We start from the raw sequence: 22405 nt of genomic DNA on the forward strand, positions 1-22405 counted from the left end.
TTACCATGAAAACCCTATGAACAGAGTATCCAAAATGCAACACGAGATAGTGCTGGAAGATGAGACCCCAGGTCAGAAGGCACTCACCGAGCTACCGGGGAAGAACAAAGGACAAGTACACTGAGACTAATGACGCAGCTGGGTCAAAGCCGAAAGGAAGCCCAGAGGCTGATGCGCACAGATGCGAAAGGAGAGTCCGGAGTTGTACGACGCACACAATAGGAACATGGAATGTGAGAAGCATGAACCAGGGAAAGTTAGAAATTGTCAAGCAAGGAATGGAATACATCAATATACAATACTTGGTGTGAGCGAACTAAAATGGGCAGGAATGGGACATTTTCAATCACACAACTACAAAATATTTTATGCAGGAAATGAGAAATTAAGAAGAAATGGGGTTGCTTTAATAGTGAGAAGTGATGTAGCAAAAGCAATTAGGAGCTACAACACAAGGTCTGAGCGAGTTATATCAATGAGATTAAACAGGAAACCTATCAACATAACCATCATCCAAGTCTATGCTCCAACGGCAAATGCAGAAGAAGAGGAATTGGAGAGATTTTACACAGAAGTACAGGAAGAAATTGATCACACACCAAAACAAGATTTGCTGATAATCATGGGGGATTGGAATGCAAAAGAAGGGAACAGAGAAGAATTTGGAATTGTGGGGAAATGGGGCCTAGGAGACAGAAACGAAGCAGGAGAAAGACTTATTGAATTCTGTGAAGCCAATAATCTGTTTCTTACGAAAACATTTTTTGAGCAACCTAACAGATGACTGTACACGTGGACATCACCAAATGGTCAACATAGGAATCAAATTGATTATATAATTGGTAGCAGAAGATGGAGAAGTTCCATACTTTCTGCGAAAACAAGACCAGGAGCAGACTGCAGTACAGAACATGAACTGGTCATATCGAAAATCTGAGTAAAGTTAAAGACTGAAGAAATTCTTAAAATGGTTAAAGAGGGAAGGAAAGTAAAAGCAAAAGGAGATAGAAACACAGTCAGAACCCTAAATCCAACAATACAGCAACTAGTACGTAGAGACAAAGAGAACTATTACAATAGTTACTGTATAGCAATAGAAGAGGACAACAAAATGGGAAGAACAAGAGCCCTATTCCAAAAGATTAGAGAAATTAAAGGGACATTTAAACCAAGAGTAGGGATGTTGAATAATCAACAGGGGAACACACTGACTGACCGAGATGAAATAAAAGGAAGATGGAAGCAATACACTGAAGAACTCTATAAAAGAGATGCCAGGATGACAGATTCATTCATGGAGGAACCATATGATGAAGAACCAGAAATTTTAGAATGTGAGGTGAAAGCTGCTCTTAAAATTCTTGGAAGAAACAAATCACCAGGAACAGATGGCATGCCAATAGAGCTGCTACAATCTACTGAGACTGAATCTGTCCAAATTTTGACAAAAAATTGTCAATAAATATGGAAAACTAAACAATGGCCCACAGGCTGGAAGCGTTCAATATACATCCCAATTCCAAAGAAAGGAGATCCTAGGGAATGTAGTAATTGTCAAACTATTGCCTTAATATCCCATTCAAGTAAAGTAATGCTCAAGATTCTACAACAACGGCTCTTATCATATATGGAGCAAGAAATGCCAGACGTCCAAGCTGGATTTAGAAAGGGAAGAGGCACCAGAGATCATATCGCAAATATACTTTGGATAATGGAACGGACCAAGAAATTTCAGAAGAAAATCACCCTGTGCTTTATAGATTATAGCAAAGCCTTTGACTTTGTAGATGATGAAAAACTATGGAATGCTTTAAAAGAAATGGGGGTGCCACAGCATCTGATTGTCCTGATGCGCAACCTATACTCTTGACAAGAGGCTACTGTAAGGACAGAATATGGAGAAACCAATTGGTTCCCATTTGGAAAGGGTGTGAGAAGGGTGTATTTTATCACCCTATTTGTTTATATGCAGAACATATCATATGGAAAGTGGGATTGGACCAAGATGAAGGAGGTGTGAAAACTGGAGGGACAAATATCAATAATTTAAGATATGCAGACGATACCATACTACTAGCAGAAACCAGTAATGATTTGAAACGAATGCTGATGAAAGTTAAAGAGGAAAGCACAAAAGCAAGACTACAGCTGAACGTCAAGAAGACTAAAGTAATGACAACAGAAGATTTATGTAACTTTACAGTTGACAATGAGGACATTGAACTTGTCAAGGGTTATCAATACCTTGGCACAGTCATTAACCAAAATGGGACAATAGTCAAGAAATTGGAAGAAGACTAGGACTGGGGAGGGCAGCTGTGAGAGAACTAGAAAAGGTCCTCAAATGCAAAGATGTATCACTGAACACCAAAGTCAGGATCATTCAGACCATGGTATTCCCGATCTCTATGTATGGATGTGAAAGTTGGACAGTGAAAAAGGCAGATAAGAGAAAAATCAACTCATTTGAAATATGGTGTTGGAGGAGAGCTTTGCGGATACCATGGACTGAGTAAAACACAAATAATTGGGTGACAGAACAAATTAAACCAGAACTGTCACTAGAAGCTAAAATGATGAAACTGAGGTTATCATACTTTGGACACATAATGAGAAGACAAGATTCGCTAGAAGAGACAGTAATACTAGGAAAAACAGCAGGGAGTAGAAAAAGAGGAAGACCAAACAAGATTGGATTGATTCCATAAAGGAAGCCACAGGCCTGAACTTACAGGATCTGAACAGGGTGGTGCATGACAGATGTTCTTGGAGGCCGCTGATTCATAGGGTCGCCGTTAGTCGTAATCGACTTGAAGGCACATAACAACAACAACAAAATGTTATTTTGTGCCTGCTATCTGTCTCCAGCACTGGCCATGAACTGTGACTATTGTAGAAGCAAAAGAGGGTTCTTCCCATTTCATTCTTCATGCATTTCAACCACTGTTTAGCAGAGGGGAGACATGATGGGTGAGGATACAGGCAGGTCTTGTGAGAGGTGAGAAAGCTCATTCTCTTCCCACAAATCCAGAAAGCCCAGCCATTGCCTTCTTTTTTGGCTGTTTCTGCTTTCGCCCTTTTGTATTTTATATACCGTTTCACCATGATATCCTTGTTAGTCAGTCCCACTAGAAATCTTGAATACCAACAATCTTAGAGGACTAGAATTGTCAGATTTATTATTTTCACATACCTTTTGAATATGATATTAGATTTAAAAACTTACATGCATAATTTCTTTCTTTTTAAAGGGGTGGCTCCTTTTATATCCGTGGCTATGAACCCATATTAGCCATCTTGCTGTTTTCCTGTGCTTTGGCATTTCATTCCAGGCAGGTGGATTTGAAGCTACGTCTAGACTACCTCTGGGCTGTGCAGGCAAGGCATCTTTTCTCTCTTCTAAGACACAATGTCGAGTTCCTCTTTGCTGTCTCCTCTTACTGTATACAAGTCTATAAACACAATTTTAATAAACAAGATACCCACAAAATGGTAGAAATGTATATGGAAATGTAGTCGTCCCCCCCCCGGTCACCATCCTCTGGATATCTGGAACATATATGGATCTTCTGCAGGACTTTGAAATCACTGTTTGAAGATGAGGGCCCACCACAACTTCCTTTCCTTCCTCTCCCCCACCATAACAAGTTGCAAAATGAATGGGATTAGCAATCAATAAAAATTCAAGGCTGTAACAACAACAAAAGTACTAGAATAGGGTTTAAAAAAACAACAACAATATGTATATGCAGAGCTTAGAAAAGTTACTTTTTTGAACAACTCCCATCAGCCCCAGCCAACATGGCCACTGGATTGGGCTGATGGGAATTGTAGTTCAAAAAAGGAACTTTTCCAAGATCTGTGTATATGTTAGGGGGAATGTAAATTGAGTAGTTAATGTGATTAATAATATGCCATGGTGCACATTCACCGGGCCTCAAAGAGAATGTGCGCATAATGTTCCCTGAAGAGGGAATTGTGCACATTTCCTGGTGAACATGTATAATCTCCAACAGGCCTTGAGAAATGTGCATATATCACCTGAATTCTGTAAATTCTCCAGCCATTATGCATAATCCCCAATAGGCTTTGAGCAATGTGCACATTGTGGCTGAATTCTGTACGTTCTCTGGCTGTTATGGGGATGCATAATCCCCAACAGGCCTTGGAGAATATGCAGATATTGCCTGAATTTTTTACAAGGGGCTCATTCACACCAGATCTGAACTCCGTTTCAAGGACGAAGCTTTTCCCATCACAGTACGAGTTTAAAGATCACACTTACCTACCTCCCATCACTGTTTTCTGTTCATACTGAAGGGAAAGAGTCAATCATGCAGCTTCCTAATGACCATGCCCTCTTAAGGTCAAGCTATCACTTCCTCTGGTTACCTTGGCAACCAGGCATGCTCAGTTTGTTCCAGAGTAAGTTTCATAAAAAAAGAAAAATCCTCTAGTTTGATTATTTGTGTTTTCAGAATCCAGCAGAAATACAAATATTTGTTTGAACAATGTTACACTTTTTTGCACAAGTTAGGGGGGAAAGAGAAAAAAAGCACCATTTGCAGCAGGCTTGCAGAAGGGGAGCCAGCAGGAAATGACATAACAAAGGGAGGAGGAGGAGGGAATGGGCTTGCACTCACAAAAGCATCAGAGCTAAGTGTCTACAGGTCCCTAGAGATGCAAAGTACAGACTATTTTTCCTTCCCTTTTTGGATTAAAATTGGATCGATTTGCTGCGGATTAAAAGCTAAAAGCACCAGGAAGCCTTCCCTTTATCTCCAACATCATGTGATCTCTACGAATTAAATGGGCATGCAAGTAGAACCCATCTCAGATTAAATCGCCATGTGAACTGGCCCATGGAGGAGTTGCAGGCAGAAGAAAGTTTTAAACTTTCCCTCACTATCTCACAATTCTGATAGAAAGTTCCCCCACTGATATTTTTCTTCTCTGGTTTACTTGTTGACTTTCTCAAGCAAGCAGTTTTTCCTGAGCCTTTGGAAAATCGCTCTAACTGCTGGCTGTTAGAAGTGGGCAGCAGAGTTGGAGAACATAATGTATAGATTGTGCTCCACCAAAACTTAGAGCATAGAATGTGGAAGCTAGAATGGCTCCCAATCTACTCTGGGTAATGGGTCCTATCTAGCCTTTGTACACATTTCCTGTTTGGAGCATGTGAAGTAGGCCCTTCTAAGGACACAAGATCCTGCTGGATCAGGCCAAAGGTTCATCCAATCCAGCATTGTATTTTCAGTGGCCAACCAGATTGGACCTTGCATGCTCGAAGTCTCTGACTAGGTTCTGACCTTGTGCTCTTAAGGGCTCCATAGCAGCTCGATTGGAAGGGACGTGGCCTGATAGCTGCTGAGTGCAACTAGGAACAGTTCTGTGTGCTGAGAGTTTTAATTCTGTTTCCTTATCCCTAACCAAGCAGAGCAGAGGAAGCTGGGTCAGCTGGCCCAGAGGAGATACAAGCAAGCCAGCACTCAGAGAGCAAGCGAACAGAGCAAGCAAACAGGAGTTTGGTGGGCAAGGTTTTGTTTCCCCTTGTACGGCGCACCACATACCAGTGGGACTCTCCTATTTATGCTGAAATACGAGAGGACAAAATACAGGCCATTCCAATACAAGTAGAAAGAAAGAAACAAAAGGCAGGAGAGACTACGGACGGGAAGAGCACGCCAGTGGTGGTGACCTGCAAGGTTTGTGAGATGTTTGTTTTCTTGCCTGAGAACAACACGACGTACACGTGCAACAAGTGCAGGCTGGTGGCACTGTTGGAAGAAAAAGTGAGGGGCCTGGAACGGCCGGTGGCCACTCTGAAGACTATAAGAGAAGATGAAGAGTTCTTAGAACACTGTAACAACAACAGCAAAGAGAAATACAAGAGGTGAAGGACAACAGCCTGTTGAAGCAGAAGAGGAGACTCTTGTGGAGAGCAACAACAAAGTGGAGGAAACTCTGTCAAAAGGGTGACAGTTAGGAGCAGAAGAATGAAAAGACACCCATTACCACTGTAACTATGGAACCGCTTCCAGGCACATGAGGATGAGGCTAGAGGACAGTCTGCAGGGGAAGAATTGCAGGAGACCCCATGCGACATCAAGCGAGAGGCTGGAGCTGAGTCAAGCAGAGGCAATGAAACCATGCCCCACGACAACAAGAAGAGAAAAGTAGCAGTGGTGGAAGACTCCCTACTGAATGGGATTGAAACCCAAGTATGTCAGGAAGATCCATAGACTTGCCAGGTATGTTGCCTCGCTGGAGAATGGATTAGAGATGTGACAGAATGGTTGCCCACTAACAGATATCCCTTTCTTCCTGTCCATCTGGGAATGAATGATACTGCCAAGTTGAGCTATGAAGAAATCACATCAGACTTTGTAGCTCTCGAAAGGAAACTCAAGGACTTTGGAGCCCAGATAGTTTTCTCGTCCATCCTTCCAGTACTAAGAAGACGTATAGAAAAGGAAAGAAAAATCCTCCACGTGAATGACTGGCTGATGCAAAAGTTTTGGATTCTGGCATCATGGGCTACACTTCTCGGACTGCAGGCAAGTGAACTGCACACCTCGCAAAGGCTGGGAAGAATGTATTTGGCCACAGCATGGAGAACTTCATCAGGAGAGGTTTAAACTGAATCCTAAGGGGGAGGGAGAAGTAAACTTGTAGGTAATGACTAACAAAGGCTTGTGCACAGTAAGAGGAAATGAGGGAAGAGCTCTAATGGGACCCAGTAATAGTCTTCATAAAAACGTAGGAAGGAAGCCAGGGTGTAAATCACATGGTCTTTGATGTCTGTATACTAATGCCCAGAGTATGGGAAACAAACAGGACGAACTTGAACTCTTAATATAGGAGAGTAAATACGACGTGATAGGTGTAACTGAAACTTGGTGGAATAACTCCCATGACTGGAATACAGTGATAGAAGGATAACTTGTTAAAAAAAACCCAGAAGGAATAGAAAAAAGGCGGGGTTGAGCTATATATTAAAAAATATATATCCCTGCACAGAAATACAGGAGGAAAGGCTTGGTAGCTCCACCGAGAGTATCTGGGGCAAGGAATAAAATTAATGGGGCAAGGAATAAAAGGAGCATGGTAGTTGGTGTCTACTACCTACCATCCAATCAAGGAGAACACAGGGATGAAACTTTTGCAAAGCAAATTGCCAATGTTTCAAAGAGGCATGATGTAATGGGGGATTTCAGTTACCCCAGTATCTGTTGGGGGACCAAATTCTGCCAAACACAGCCCCTGCAAGAAATTCCTGACTTGTGCTGGAGATAACTTTCCCCTACAGAAAGTGGAGGAAGCAGCTAGAGGATCAACTATCCTTGGCTTGATTCTAACCAACAGAGATGACTTGTGAATGAAGTGACAGTTCATTCATGAACTCTGGGAGAAAATGACCACACTATACTAGAGTTCTTCATTTTAACATTATACAAGGAAGGTCCTTTCTACTGCCTTGCCACACTGAGCTAAGCCAAAGTGTGTCTTATGGTCATCTGAACCCAGTCTTGTGGTGAAGCTTTCTCCTCACTAGGGATGTTGAAGGAATCCAGTGAAAGCAGACCATCAAGTACATTTCCTTCAGGCCAGCCTTTGACCCCTATCATGGCACAGGTTCTTGCTATGAATGCTTTTTGCCTTAATTCTGTACATCACATGTTTTTTTAACATTATACATAAATAGATATGTATATTGCTTTGCAATTTATGTTATTTACTTATTCATTGATGTATAATTGCTGCTGTCTGATTTTCTTTTTTCTTAGGTGTTGTTGACTTTGTGTATAAGTTGTTTGCTGCTATAGGCAGTCTACAGGCACTAAGGCTGCAATCCTTACCATGTCTAGTCAGAAGTAAGTCCCATGTCATGAAATATGACTTACTCCCAAGTGACTGGTGTATGATTGTAGCCTTAATTCACTTCCTACTGTAAATTTCAAAAAACAATGGAATGCATAATTCATTATTGTTCTTTTCACATGGAAAAATGGCCTCTTTTGTTGCCTGTTGACATTATATGTAGTCTTCAGTTAAAGTCTAAGGAGTTCAAGCTGTCAAAAACAAAATCATGTTTGCTACAAACATTTAAAACATATATTAGCTTGACTATTATGTTTCAGCAGGTGCACACATATGACCATTTTCTGTATAAAATACACATTTATGAGATGTTACATTACAAATTGGCATACAAGTAGCCCATAAAGTGTTTAATATGTCCACAGGAATTCATACAATCCAAGACACTAAGAACGAAATAAAATTAGGCTGCTAAACTTTCCTTCCCTGATCCCTGAATGAAGGAAACTAGACAGTTTATACTGAACTGTAAAATCAAATCCTAATCCCACCTACCTAGGAGTAAACTGCATTTAATTCAATGGCATAGACATGGTTGGGATTGCAGCCAGAGATGGCTTTGTGATACGCCATTAGCCACTTCGTTAACTTTTCTGTTTGTTTATTTATTAAATTTATATCCTGCCCTTCCAGAAGGAGCCCAGGGCAGCAAACAAAACACACTAAAAGCACTTTAAAACAACTTAAAAACAAATACTTTAAAACATACTAAAACAAAACATCTTTAAAAACATATTAAAACAAAACACCTTGAAAGCATATTTTAAAAAACAACTTTAAAAACATCTTAAAAATTGCTTATCAAATTTGCAGATGATACAAAATTGAGGGGCACAGCTAATACCATGGAAGACAGAAACAAAATTCAAAGGGACCTTGATAGGCTAGAGCATTGGGCTGAAAACAACAGAATGAAATTCAACAGGGGTAAATGCAAAGTTCTACACTTAGGAAAAAGAAACCAAATGCACAGTTATAAGATGGGGGATACTTGGCTCAGCAGTACGACATGTGAGAAGGATCTTGGAATTGTCATTGATCTCAAGCTGAATATGAGCCAAAAAATATATGGCTGCAAAAAAAGGCAAATGCTATATTAGGCTGCATTAACAGAAGTATAGTTTCCAAATTGCGTGAAGTATTAGTTCCCCTCTATTCAGCACTGGTTAGGCCTCATCTTGAGTACTGCATCCAGTTCTGGTCTCCACACTTCAAGAAGGATGCAGACAAACTGGAACAGGTTCAGAGGAGGGCAACAAGGATGATCAGGGGACTGGAAACAAAGCCCTGTGAGGAGAGACTGAAAGAACTGGGCATGTTTACCCTGGAGAAGACTGAGGGGAGATATGATAGCACTCTTCAAGTACATGAAAGGTTGCCACACAGAGGAGGGCCAGGATCTCTTCTCAATCATCCCAGAGTGCAGGACACAGAATAATGGGCTCAAATTGCAGGAAGCGAGATTTCAACTGGACATCAGGAAAAACTTACTAACTAAGCCATACGACAATGGAACCAATTACCTAGAGAGGTAGTGGGCTCTCTGACACTGGAGGCATTCAAGAAGCAGCTGGACAGCCATCTGTCGGGAATGCTTTGATTTGGATTTGTGCATTGAGCAGGGGGTTGGACTTGATGACCTTATAGGCCCCTTCCAACTCTACTATTCTCTGATTCTAAACAACAATTCCAGCACAGCTGCAGGCTGGGATAAGGTCTTTACTTAAAAGCCTTGTTGAAAGAGGAAGGTCTTCAATAGGCACCGAAATGATAACAGAGATAGTGCCTGTCTAATATTTAAGGGGAAGGAATTCCAAAGTGTCAGTGCCATATCACTAAAGATCCACTTCCTATGTTGTGTGGAACGGACTTCCTGATAAGATGGTATCTGCAGGAGGCCCTTGCCTGCAGAGCATACTGATTGACTGGGTATATAAGGGGTAAGACGATCTTTCAGGTATCCTCCCAAGTTTCATAGGGCTTTGTACACCACAACCAGAACGTTGAATAAGAGCCAGTGTGGTGTAGTGGTTAAAGTGTTGGACTAGGACCTGGGAGACCCGGGTTCAAATCCCCATTCAGCCATGAAGCACACTGTGTGACCTTGGGCCAGTCACTGCCTGTAGCCTAACCTACCTCACAGGGTTGTTGTGGGGATTAAATTAAGAGGGGAAGAAGCATGTATGATGCTTTGAGCTCCTTGGAGGAAAGGTGGGATAATGCAATAATAAATAGATAAATAAACTTGGGTTCATAGCTAATGGGCAGCCAGTGCAATTCTTTCAGCAGCAGATTAACATGCTGTCAATACCCTGCCCCAGTGAGCAGTCGCACCACCGCATTTTGCACCAACTGCAATGAGGTGCAGTGACACCCTTTGTTGTTTTTCTGCAAAGAGCAAATAGGGCTACCCTTCTGGAAATTCATTAACTTTGAAATGGAACACACAGGGAAGGTAATTGATTTGTATATATGTATTGATAGTTGAGATATGTGTATTTATCATGTGCAATTATATACATTAAAATTACATACATTTTCGCGTCAGTGGATGACAAAATGGGAGAAAGACTTGTTAAAAATAAACCAGTTCCAGCGGTACAGAAAATACTGGATGAAAGTGTGAATGAATGCCAGACCGGATTGAGGTATGTTCATACATTCCTATTCCTCATTAACCACAAACCTTGGCTACAACTTGTGGTTAGTGGGAAGGGAGCTTAACCATGAGCCCTACTTCAGACCTTGGCTTAGTTCTGCACAGCGTGGGAACAAAAAGGACTGGGGAGATGCAGAGTGGCTGCCAGCTCCTCTCTGGGAGTCCACACATTTACACAGTCCCAGTAAACCATAGTTTGACTTGTTGTGCAAACTAGGGCACTGTCTCAAGTGGTACATCTTCCCTACTAAGTGTGTTTAGGACTGCAGCTTTCATTGTTAAAAACATATTTTCTTTTTGTAGGCAGAAGAAGAGAGAGATGATATGGAAAGAGTGAAATTAGATAACAAAAGAATTCTCTTCAATCTTTTGCCAGCTCATGTTGCACAGCATTTTCTCATGTCTAATCCAAGGAACATGGTAAGGAGTATCATTGTTTGTTTTCAGGGTTTGTATCCTGACTTTACATTTCTACAGCAAATCACTCAAGGTGGCTTAATAGACTGAAAATCAGTGCAGTTTAAATAAGGGGTGCTTATTTAGAATTTGAGCAGGGGTGCTTACCTTGCTCAAAGTCTGGCAAGATTCCTGCTTCCCCATACTGGTGTTCTTCAAATTATTTTTAATTCTGTCTGATCTGGAAACTAATACCAGGTCTATCCAAGGACATGATTTGTATTTTTTTTAATTAAGAAGGGGTTAATGATGCTTTGTTGGCTTGTGATGCCTACAGGAAATAGCTGCTAGAGATAGGAACCAGCAGCCCTGGTAAACCATATCTTTAGCTATCTGTGCAGCTTTTATGACCTTCCCAGTTGTATAGTGATGAGTGACTTAAATACCAGAGTTTTCTGGATACCTTTGAGGTCTTATTATCGATAATGATTATGTGTGCTTGAATTGGGCTGGATCCAGGCTAATTTAGTTGCACAGGTCCCATTGGATAGTCATGAACAGTTATAATAACTAACGTAAGTCCCATCTATTTCATTGGAAACTGAATACAGCTTATTTATACTGTATCCAACTCACTGAATTTTCTTAGCTGAAATTAACAGAAACTGTAATCTAAACATTTCAGGACCTGTATTACCAGTCATATTCACAAGTGGGGGTGATGTTTGCTTCTATCCCAAACTTTAACGATTTTTACATTGAACTGGATGGCAATAACATGGGAGTGGAATGCTTACGCCTGTTAAATGAAATTATTGCAGATTTTGATGAGGTAAGGACTATGTTTTCTGTCATTAAGTCTTCCATTTCAGGAATATTTTTGTAAGCTCATCATAATGTTGATAAGATCACAGTCCTTGCTCTTAAAAATGCTCTCATAGTTTAGAATTTGTTCTAGCTGAGTTGGCATCACTAGTGATCCACACAGCAAATGATATCTTATTGGTTCTATGAATACTGCTGATAATCAGTAGTGCGGAGATAATCATGGGGGACTGGAATGCAAAAGTAGGGAACAGAAGAACTAGGAACTGTGGGGAAATGGGGCTTAGGAGATAGAAATGAAGCAGAAGACTTACTGAAATCTGTGAAGCCAATAATTTGTTTCTTGCAAACACATTTTTTGAGCAACTGAAAAGACGACTGTACACTTGGACATCACCAAATGGTCAATACAAGAATAAAATTGATTATATAACTGGTAGCAGAAGATGGAGAAGCTCCATACTGTCTGCAAACAGAAGACCAGGAGCAGTCTGCGGTACAGATCATGAACTGTTCATATAAAAAATCAGAGTAAAGCTAAAGAAGAACAACAAAGCAATCATAATGGCAAAATACAACTTAAATAACATCCCAGAAGAATATAAAGTTCAAATAAGGAACAGATTTGAGGCTTTTAACTTAGTTGACAGAGAACCAGAAGAACTATGGAATGAAGCCAGAGACATTATGGGGGAAGAGTGCAAAAAGATAATACCTCTAGGTAAAAAGAAAGACCTCAATGGATGGCTGAAGAAACTCTTGAAATGGATAAAGAGAGAAGGAAAGCAAAAGCAAAAGGAGAAAGAAACACGGTTAGAACCCCAAATGCAACAATACAGCAACTAGTACATAGGGACAAAGAACTATTACAATAGTTATTGTATAGAAATAGAAGAGGGCAACAAAAAGGGAAGAACAAGAGCCCTATTCCAAAAGATTAGAGAAATGAAAGGGAAATTTAAACCAAGAGTAGGGATGTTGAATAATCAACAGGAGAACACACTGGCAGACTGAGACGAAATAAAAGGAAGATGGAAGCAATACACTGAAGAACTCTATAAAAAAGATGCAAGGGTGACAGATTCATTCATGGAGGAACCGTATGATGAAGAACCAGAAATTTTAGAATGTGAGGTGAAAGCTGCTCTTAAAATACTTGGAAGAAACAAATCACCAGGAACAGATGGCATACAAAAAGAGTTGCTACAAGCTACTTTTCTTTTTCAACAAGCCTTTTAAGTTGAGAGCTATCCCAGTCTGTGTCTGTGTCAGAATTGCTTGATATGTTTTTAATAATGTTTTAACCCTTTTTAAAAAGTGTTTTAAATGTTTTTAACGCTGTTTTGTCTTAATGTATTTTAAGATTTGTTTTTATGATGTTTTAAAGTGTTTTTAGTGCCTTGTTTGCCGCCCTGGGCTCCTGCTGGGTGGAAGGGCAGGATGCAAATTAAATAAACAATAATAATAATACTGAGACTGAATCTGTCCAAATTTTGACAAAAAATTGTCAACAAATATGGAAAACTAAACAATGGCCCACAGACTGGAAGCGTTCAATATACATCCCAATTCCAAAGAAAGGGGATCCCAGAGAATGCAGTAATTATCGAAATATTGCCTTAATATCCCATGCAAGTAAAGTAATGTTCAAGATTCTACAACAAAGGCTCTTACCATATATGGAGCGAGAAATGCCAGAGGTCCAAGCTGGATTCAGAAAGGGAAGAGGCACCAGAGATCATATCGCAAACATACTTTGGTGAATTGATTGTCCTGATACACAACCTATACTCTGGACAAGAGGCTACTGTAAGGACAGTATATGGAGAAACCAAATGGTGTGTGAGACAAGGTGTATTTTATCATCCCCGATCTCTATGTATGGATGTGAAAGTTGGACAGTGAAAAAAGCAGATAAGAGGAAAAGTCTGTTGAAATGTGGTATTGGAGGAGAGCTTTGCGCATACCATGGACTGTGAAAAAGACAAATAATTGGGTGTTAGAACAAATAAACCAGAACCACCATTAGAAGCTAAAATGATGAAACTGAGGTTATCATAGTTTGGAAACATGATGAGAAGACAAGATTAACTAGAAAATACAATAATGCTGGGAAAAACAGAAGGGATCAGAAAAAGAGGAAGGCCAAACAAGAGATGGATTGATTCCATAAAAGAAACCACAGACCTGAACTTACAAGATCTGAACAGGGTGGTTCACGACAGATGCTATTGGATGTCGCTGATTCATAGGGTCGCCATAAGTCGTGATCGACTTTAAGGTACATAACAACAACAACATGAATAAAAATTGTGCAGAATTAGACAAAAATTGTCTATATAATCTTAGCTTCTGATCAAATGGAACTACACTCATGTGGATGTTGCCCTGTAGCAAGCAGGCACATGCAACCAAAGCATAGCGCTGGAACTGTTTGAAAGTCCCCTTGCAAACAGCCCCCTACTCTTCTTTTCAGAGGTTGCCTTTCTCTCTTTTCTGCCCAGCACACCACCCCCTCAAAGCCCTGGATTGCTCCAGGTAGCCTACCAGAGGTTATCTCGGGCTATGTTAATCAGTCGAAGCCTGGATCTGCCTGGATCAGCCTAATTTGGTTTGAGATACGGTTTGTGGGCAAATCCGGAACACATCCTTATTAGTTTCCTGCCAAATTTAGTTAAAATCAGTGCAGTTTTAGATTAATTCAGTCAGGTTCAACCCACCATTTTGGTTCAAAATGATATGCAAAAATATCCAGATACAGACCAATACTCGTCCCCCGTCTCAAGATCCATCACATCAAAGTGGGCATCTACATATTCAAGAGTGTCCAAGTCAGTAGAGTTTGGAACAGTGTGACCTACCATCTTGATTCAAAATGGCATTTGATGGTTTCCAAACATACACCAAAACCTACTTGGCCATCTCAGGAACCATCACACCAAAATGGGTGACAATATCTCAACAGATGTCCAAATCACTGCAATTTGGAATGGTTCAGTCCGCCATTTTGATTCAAAATGGTGTCCGACAATAGCCAAATATAGGCCAAAACCCACCCCTTGATCTCAGGAATGATTATGCCAAACTGAGTGACAATATCTCAAGAGGAGTCTGAATGCATATAGAACAGACGGACAGGCAGGCCGGCCAACAACTTTCCAAAATACATAGTAGATGACAGGCTAGGTATTCTTTGCTGGAGTTATTAAATTGTTTCTATATCCCCCCGACTTCCTTGCATCAAGCTGGTGAAGCAAAGGTTGGTAAGATTAATTGTGCAATAATAAATTCTTCCAATTAAGCCTATAGCAGTTCCCAAACTTTTCCTCAAGGACCACTTGAAAATTGCTGAGGGTCTTGGTAGACTAGTTAATGATTTTTCTGCCTGTTGTAGCAATTTGCTAGATGCTGTATGATTTTTAATTGCATTTTATTGTTTCTTTTCTTTTTTACATATAGTATTTTATTCTATTCCATAGAACTCAAATTGTAATATAATAAAATGCAATAAAAGAAACGAAAGAACTAAAACACCATTTAAAATCAGTATGAATATTTAATACAATGGATGTGTCATCTGCCATCTCAACCATAAATCCATGACATGCTGCACACCACCAGAATGAAGCTCATGGACCACCATTAGGAACCCCTGGCCTATATCAAATCAGATAAGGCTTTTTGCAAATAATATCAGGCCAAAACGGATATCTTGGAAATGATCAAGGGTCTCATTTCAAGCTCACTGAGTCCTTAGGAAATTTGCTGTAAATGTGAGGCAGCACAAAGAATTGGAAACAGAAAAGTAATATGCATGCACAAACTCTTCTTTCCTATCTAAAATATTATGTAATGTTTAACAGTTTTATGTTTTAAACAAAGCTTATGGACAAAGAGTATTATAAAGACATTGAAAAAATCAAGACAATCGGCAGCACATATATGGCCGCAGTGGGACTCGCACCAACTACTGGCACCAAGGTAAGAAGTCTTCCATTTGGAATGCTTTCTGTGATCATTTTCACAAATGATGCTAAGAATGGTGTTAGAACAGTAGTATACTAAGAGATTGCTCAGATTTAGGTGGAACAGGAAACAAGGTAGGGACCCTAAAAGACATGGCTTTCAATTGCTTCATGCCTTCAGTTTCACCACTCCCTCCAATTCCTGTGTTTTTGTTTTGTCAGAAAGATGGACAAAGTAGCATTTTGACAAGGTTGCTCCCTGTCTTTCACACTTTGGGCTCTTTCATATATTACACAGAAACAAACACAGATTTGCCATGTGCGTTTACTCAAAAGGGAACTGCAGCTAGTTGACTGTTTACCTGCATTCCCATTATAAAATTTAGGTTATACAATCTTATGCTGCATACACTTAAAATTAAGGGGCCTAAATTGGTTATGGGAACTTTAACATCCTTGTTTAGGGATTACTTTATTTTAGGAGCAGTATCAGGAGCAAGAATTTTAAAAAGAGAATGCAAACATGGCTCCAAATCCTTCTCTAGAGGGAAATGTTTCATTGCCATCCTGCTTCTTTGAGGCATTCTGCTTCCCCTTCATATCTCATATCTTCTTAAAAGATGCAACAGACCACATGGCTCGTTAAAGCCTTTGTTTCAGAGGATTCCAAGGTCTGTTTGGGTTATGGCATTATCAGGTAGATCCATTCCACTTCAGAAGGCTACTCCCCAGGATCAGGTCCAGGATTTTCCATAAGAACCTAAGGATTAATATGGTCACTATTATTTTATTTTTATTTATTTGTTTCATTTATAAACCGCCCATAGCGAATGGCTCTCTGGGCGGTGTACAAAAGGTTAAAATACAAAATCACAATAAAATCAGCCTACAAACAATGAACACAAGCAGGAACAAAAGAAAAGAATTTTTTTTAAAAAAAAAATTATAACATAAACGCTTAAAATGCCTGGGAGCATAGCCAGGTCTTAACCTGGCGCCGGAAAGATAGGAGCGTAGGCGCCAGGCGTACTTCTTCGGGGAGGCTGTTCCACAGTTCGGGGGCCACTACAGAAAAGGCCCTAGATCGAGTAACTGTCCTCCGGGCTTCTCGATGGGTTGGTACCCGGAGGAGGGCCTTAGATGCTGAGCAAAGTGACCGGGTAGGTTCATAGCGGGAGAGGCGTTCCACAAGATATTGCGGTCCCACGCCGTGTAAGGCTTTATAGGTCAAAACCAGCACCTTGAATCTGGCTCGGAAACAAATAGGTAGCCAGCGCAAACGGGCCAGAACAGGTGTTATATGCGCTGACCGGCTGGTCCTCATCAGCAGTCTGGCTGCTGCGTTTTGCACTAGCTGAAGTTTCCGAACTGTCTTCAAGGGCAGCCCTACATAGAGCGCATTACAGTAATCCAGCCTAGAAGTTACCAGAGCATGAACAACTGAGGCGAGGTCATCCCTGTCCAGATAGGGGCGTAGCTGGGCTACCAACCGAAGGTGGTAGAACGCATTCCTTGCCACCGAGGCCACTTGCGCCTCAAGAGAAAAGGAAGGATTGAAAAGAACCCCCAGACTACGAACCTGTTCCTTCAAGGGGAGTGTAACCCCATCTAGAACAGGGTAAACATCCACCATCTGAGCAGGGAAGGCACTCACCAACAGTGTCTCGGTCTTGTCTGGATTGAGTCTCAGTTTACTAGCTCTCATCCAGTCCATTATCGCGGTCAGGCAATGATTCAGCACATCCACAGACTCACCTGCAGAAGATGAAAAGGAGAAATAGAGCTGCGTGTCATCAGCGTACTGGTGGCAACGCACTCCAAAACTCCTGATGACGGCACCCAGAGGCTGCATGTAGATGTTAAAAAGCATGGTGGACAAAACCGACCCTTGAGGGACTCCACAATGGAGAGTCCAAGGTGTCAAGCAATGTTCCCCAAGTACTACCTTCTGGCAACGATCCGCCAAGTAGGAGCGGAACCACTGCCAAGCAGTGCCTCCAACTCCCAACTCCGCGAGCCTCCCCAGAAGGATACCATGGTCGATGGTATCAAACGCCGCTGAGAGATCAAGGAGAATCAACAGAGTCACACTCCCTCTGTCCCTCTCCCGACACAGGTCATCGTACAGGGCGACCAAGGCTGTTTCAGTGCCAAAACCAGGCCTAAAACCGGATTGAAACGGATCCAGATAATCGGTCTCATCCAAGAGCACCTGGAGCTGACCGGCAACCACCCGCTCCAGAACCTTGCCCAAAAAGGGGACATTCGCCACCGGTCTATAATTGTTCAAGTTATCTGGGTCCAAGGAAGGTTTCTTCAAAAGAGGTCTCACTACTGCCTCCTTGAGGCTGCTAGGGACTACTCCCTCACTCAAGGAGGCATTTATCACTTCCTTGGCCCAGCCGGTGGTACCAGTCCTGCTAGCCTTGACCAGCCAAGATGGACAAGGATCTAGAGCAGACATGGTCGCCCGCACCATTCCAAGCACCTTGTCCACTTCCTCAAGCTGCACCAACTGAAACTCATCCAATAACGAAAGACAAGACCGTGTTCTGGACACTTCAATGGATTCATCATTCATATTACCCACTATAACTGGGGCTCTGGCAGACATGGAACAAGGAACTGCCCAGTTCTAGTGACCACCCTTCAGATAAACTCACATCAACTTCTTCCACCCTGAATATTTGATAGTCCTCTTCCCAAAGTTAGCCAAACCTTTCAAATACCAGACAGAAAAGAATTAAGCATGCCTTTTGCCCCATGAAGCCATCTGGGACTATTAGAACCATTTCCTGGTGCATCTCCTCCAAAATCCTGCACTCTCTTTCCTTTGAGGATTTGGGGGGTTTGAATTATTGATACCTTTTTTCTGGAGTGGCATTGATAATACTGGAACCTGCAGTTCTTCCTGATTTGAATTCCCATAATCTATAGCAATTGTTCCCAACCTTTATGAGTACGGGACTCCCTTTGTAACCTCAAAAATGTTTGCGATCCCCTTATGCTAATTGTTGTAATTTTAGTCTCTGTTAATGAAGCGTTAAATAATGTCACTTTTTATTAATCACAGAAACAAAATATGATGATGATGGTATTTATTCCCTGCCCTTCACCAAAAGGTCCCAGGGCAAGTTACAGCAATATAAACAACTTTTAACACATTTTGAAGGAAATGAAAGGAAGGAGATAAAAGTAAACTGCCCAGAGTGGTGAACAGAGCCTGGTGGATGCCAGGGCATTTGGACTCTGGTTTTAAGTGTTCCAACTGTATAAAATGTTCCCTCCTCTTCAACACTCGACTCAGGAAGCTCCATATGACAACAATAATATGTCTAAGAGACAGAATGTCAACAGGTGAAGCTTCCCAAGAATTGTATTTGCACATTAGAAAAAGCTTAATTTGATTGTTGAATTTGTGCCTGCCACATAGCTGTTAAAGGCACAAGAGCCGTACTCTCCCCTAGGGACGGGTGAGAATTTCATTTCAGTCTGCATTTTAAGCAGAATTTATCAAAATCAGAATTTCCAAAATGATATGAGAACCGAAGCACAGACATCCTTCGAAATGTGCATTTATTAGAATTTTGGGATGCAGTTCGCTAACTAAACACCGTTTACAAAGATGCATATATTAGTGGAAAGTGTGCATAAAAATGAATACATGAGTGAAAATAGCATGCAAAAAGGCATGAAATGATGAGAAATGGCTGCAAAAATGTGCACCTTTGTCAAAACTGCTTACAAAAATGGGTTTATTTGGAGAAATTTGCACTAAAATGTTAGAGAATTGTCATGAGGATTTTTTTTAAAAAAATTCACAGATTGCTGTAGAAATGTAGAGAACTGAATTTAACATTGGAAAAATGAGAAACTGAGAGAAACGAAACAGCAGAGCTTGGAAAAGTTACTTTTTTGAACTACCATCAGCCCCAGCCAGCATGGCCACTGGCTGGGGCTGATGGGAGTTGTAGTTCAAAAATGTAACTTTTCCAAGCTCTGCGAAACAGACAGATCTTTCCATCCCTACTCTCCCCCAATGCCAACCTTTAACCATGCAAAGAACTCAAATTAAGAGTAAAAACAAAATTTTGTGAACTTAACATATTTTAAAATATTGAAAAATATAATGAACATATACAACTGTAAAAAAAAACACTCAAAGCCTTGATAAACAGCAACAAAACTACACTAAGCATGTGCAATTTCACATTTTTAAAACCCATCATTTTTTTGCTCACTTACTGCCCAGGGTCAGCCACTAACCCTCAACCAAACCTACCTTGAGTGGCTGTTGCTCCACTGAATCCTATAGGACATACTTCTGAGTAGACATGGTTGCAGCATTATAGACATAATTTTTTTACTTCCGTTAATCAGTAAATCCCCATGCCCCGCCTCCAAATAGTAAAGCTTCAACAGAATCTTAGTCTGGTCTGATTACTGCAATTTGATTTACCTGAGAGTAAGCCCCATTAAATATGAAGAAACTTATTTCTGAGTAGACATGTATAAATTGTACTATAAGTTAATTGTTCAGTGAATTTTTAATAAGTGCCCAGGTATGTATTCATGGAAGGATGCTCCAGGACTACTTTTCTGGCAGGCAAACCCCTCCTGGGATCCCTCTCTATCTAAAGCCAGAGCCAATCGGCTTGATCTATCTTCCCTTACTGCTGCTGAGAAAAGAGCTGAGAGAGGTGCTGGAGCTTAAATAAGCTTAGCTGGCCCTTCTTCTAGATGCACTCCCTCCAGCGCTGCTCAGCTCTCTGTGTGTGGGAATTAACTGTGCTGGCTGGCTGGAAGGAAGGAAGGGAAGGCAGAAGCAGCTGCATCTACATGCAGTGCAGGCTCACAGGTTGGTGGTACAGAGACTGGCCATTAACTATTTTTTTAATTTTAAAATTAATAAATAATTATTCTCTTGGCTCTTTCCAACTCCCATGGGGATCCCAACCCCAGGTTGCGAACCGCTAATCTATAGTATAAGTAATGATGTATAGACTCAAGCTGGAAGGCAGCAAGCAAGGAAGTCATTATGTTAAGCTAAGTTCTGAGATCATGTAGAAAGGAAGTAGAGGGTGAATTGGCCTCAGAGGAACACTTCCTTCTGCAGAGCCCTTCTGCAGCAAAGTAGGCTTTCCCTTTGCAGATCCAAGTTGCTCCTACTTCAGCTAACTTAGAAGTACCTCCATGAATCATAGTGGGAAAATAACATTGATTTGAGGGCAAAAGCAAATGAGCCAGAATATAATCCGTAACTCTTTGTAATAATATCATTAAATGGTGAAAAGAAACAGTTCCAGTAATGTGACATTGAAACCAGCTATTTGGATGCATTTGGAATGTATCTCATTAAGTCTTATGTTTGCAAAGTATCATTAATAGATATCCTCACAGACGATAAGACTATCAATGTCTACTAGCCATAATGGCTATGTATTATTTGGTGTCAGATGCTGTATGTTAGGGCTGGGGTGGGCCTAAGTAAGCCTGGCAAGGACTTAATTTGGCCCATGAGGCCATTTTCCCCAAACCACACCAACCCATATATGATGTCATGGGAGGCAAGTAAAGGTATGGCCTTCACTTTGAAGTGCATTTCCAAGCAATAGAAACCACATGGAAATGTACTTTGAATGCTGTCTTTCAGCACCCGTCAGCTGATGGGTGCTGAGAGACATTGCCTTTGAAGTGCTTTTAGAAGTGGCCTAGATTGCAACTGCTTGGAAATGCACTTCAAATGCGTTATTGTCACTTGACATCATTATGATGCCAGATAATTGATTGTCAAGCTTCATCCATGGTCCAATTCAGCAGGGCTCCTTCGCTTATTACGGACTTTCCATGTTCCTCAAATAAAAATATATATTTATAGTTTAAGATATTTATTTGGTGATGCAATTGTTGATAAATTTCTATGCTGAATTAATCCCTTATGGTTTGTATCTGTATCTTTTTGGTCAAACAAGCAAGGAGAGGGGATGTTCTCCTATGTGTAGGATAAATGGTCTTTGAACTACAATTCTTAAAATGACTTGTTATTGGGTAATTCAGGTCAAATGTTTCAAAAACTAAATATGTTTTGTCTGGTGTATTTTTTATTTGCTAGCAGAGGGGGCTATCCAAATTGAGCTGAGTATTTGACACACTCCTTCAGAAGTTTAAGTAGATAATATCCTTGTAAAATTTCCACAACATTCACTAATCTTGTTAGTGAAGTTTCAATCACTTTTAAGTGATGTCCAAATTTCAACACTTTCTGCACTAGGCCTATCTAGCTTGTGACCCACCAAACCACATACAGCGTACCAGTCATGCATTCTTGGCTTGCCTGATGCTTGAGACCTTTCTCCTGGTTTGTGGGGGGTGGAGTGTGTGTGTTGTATTTAATGGTAGGCATTCACCAAGTGATCATAACAAGCCCTTGGAAAGTCACCGTGGACACGTGGAGTTCTGTGTTACTTTGCTGAATCATAAGTTGTCAGATCTCTTCTATAGTTTTTGTTTGTTTTATAAGAGTATTTACAAACAGCCAACTCATTAAAAAAATCAAGATGGTGTACAATAAAATCATTAAAACATCATAGAACTATAAAATAAAAAATGCAAAACAAATGACCAACACTGAAAAAATTATTTCACAATGCTTGGCGAAACAAGTACATTTTCAGTAGGT

At 40.8% G+C, this 22405-nt stretch overlaps 1 protein-coding gene across 5 annotated transcripts in view; it reads left to right on the forward strand.

Moving 5' to 3' along the window:
* The window catches only part of ADCY1 (adenylate cyclase 1), a 350409-nt gene that overhangs the window by 318705 nt on the left and 9299 nt on the right, over nucleotides 1-22405 (forward strand). For 2 of the 5 annotated variants that reach the window (XM_061585729.1, XM_061585732.1), the window contains 4 exons: nucleotides 3252-3378; nucleotides 10844-10960; nucleotides 11622-11768; nucleotides 15644-15742. In XM_061585729.1, the coding sequence (XP_061441713.1) occupies nucleotides 3252-3378; nucleotides 10844-10960; nucleotides 11622-11768; nucleotides 15644-15742 (490 nt within the window). Of the gene's footprint in view, nucleotides 1-3251; nucleotides 3379-10843; nucleotides 10961-11621; nucleotides 11769-15624; nucleotides 15743-22405 lie in introns of those variants that run through there. The other 3 variants (XM_061585734.1, XM_061585731.1, XM_061585733.1) reach the window with 3 other exon arrangements.

This window comes from Rhineura floridana, chromosome 10, assembly GCF_030035675.1.
Source record: "Rhineura floridana isolate rRhiFlo1 chromosome 10, rRhiFlo1.hap2, whole genome shotgun sequence".
Taxonomy (NCBI): domain Eukaryota; kingdom Metazoa; phylum Chordata; class Lepidosauria; order Squamata; family Rhineuridae; genus Rhineura; species Rhineura floridana.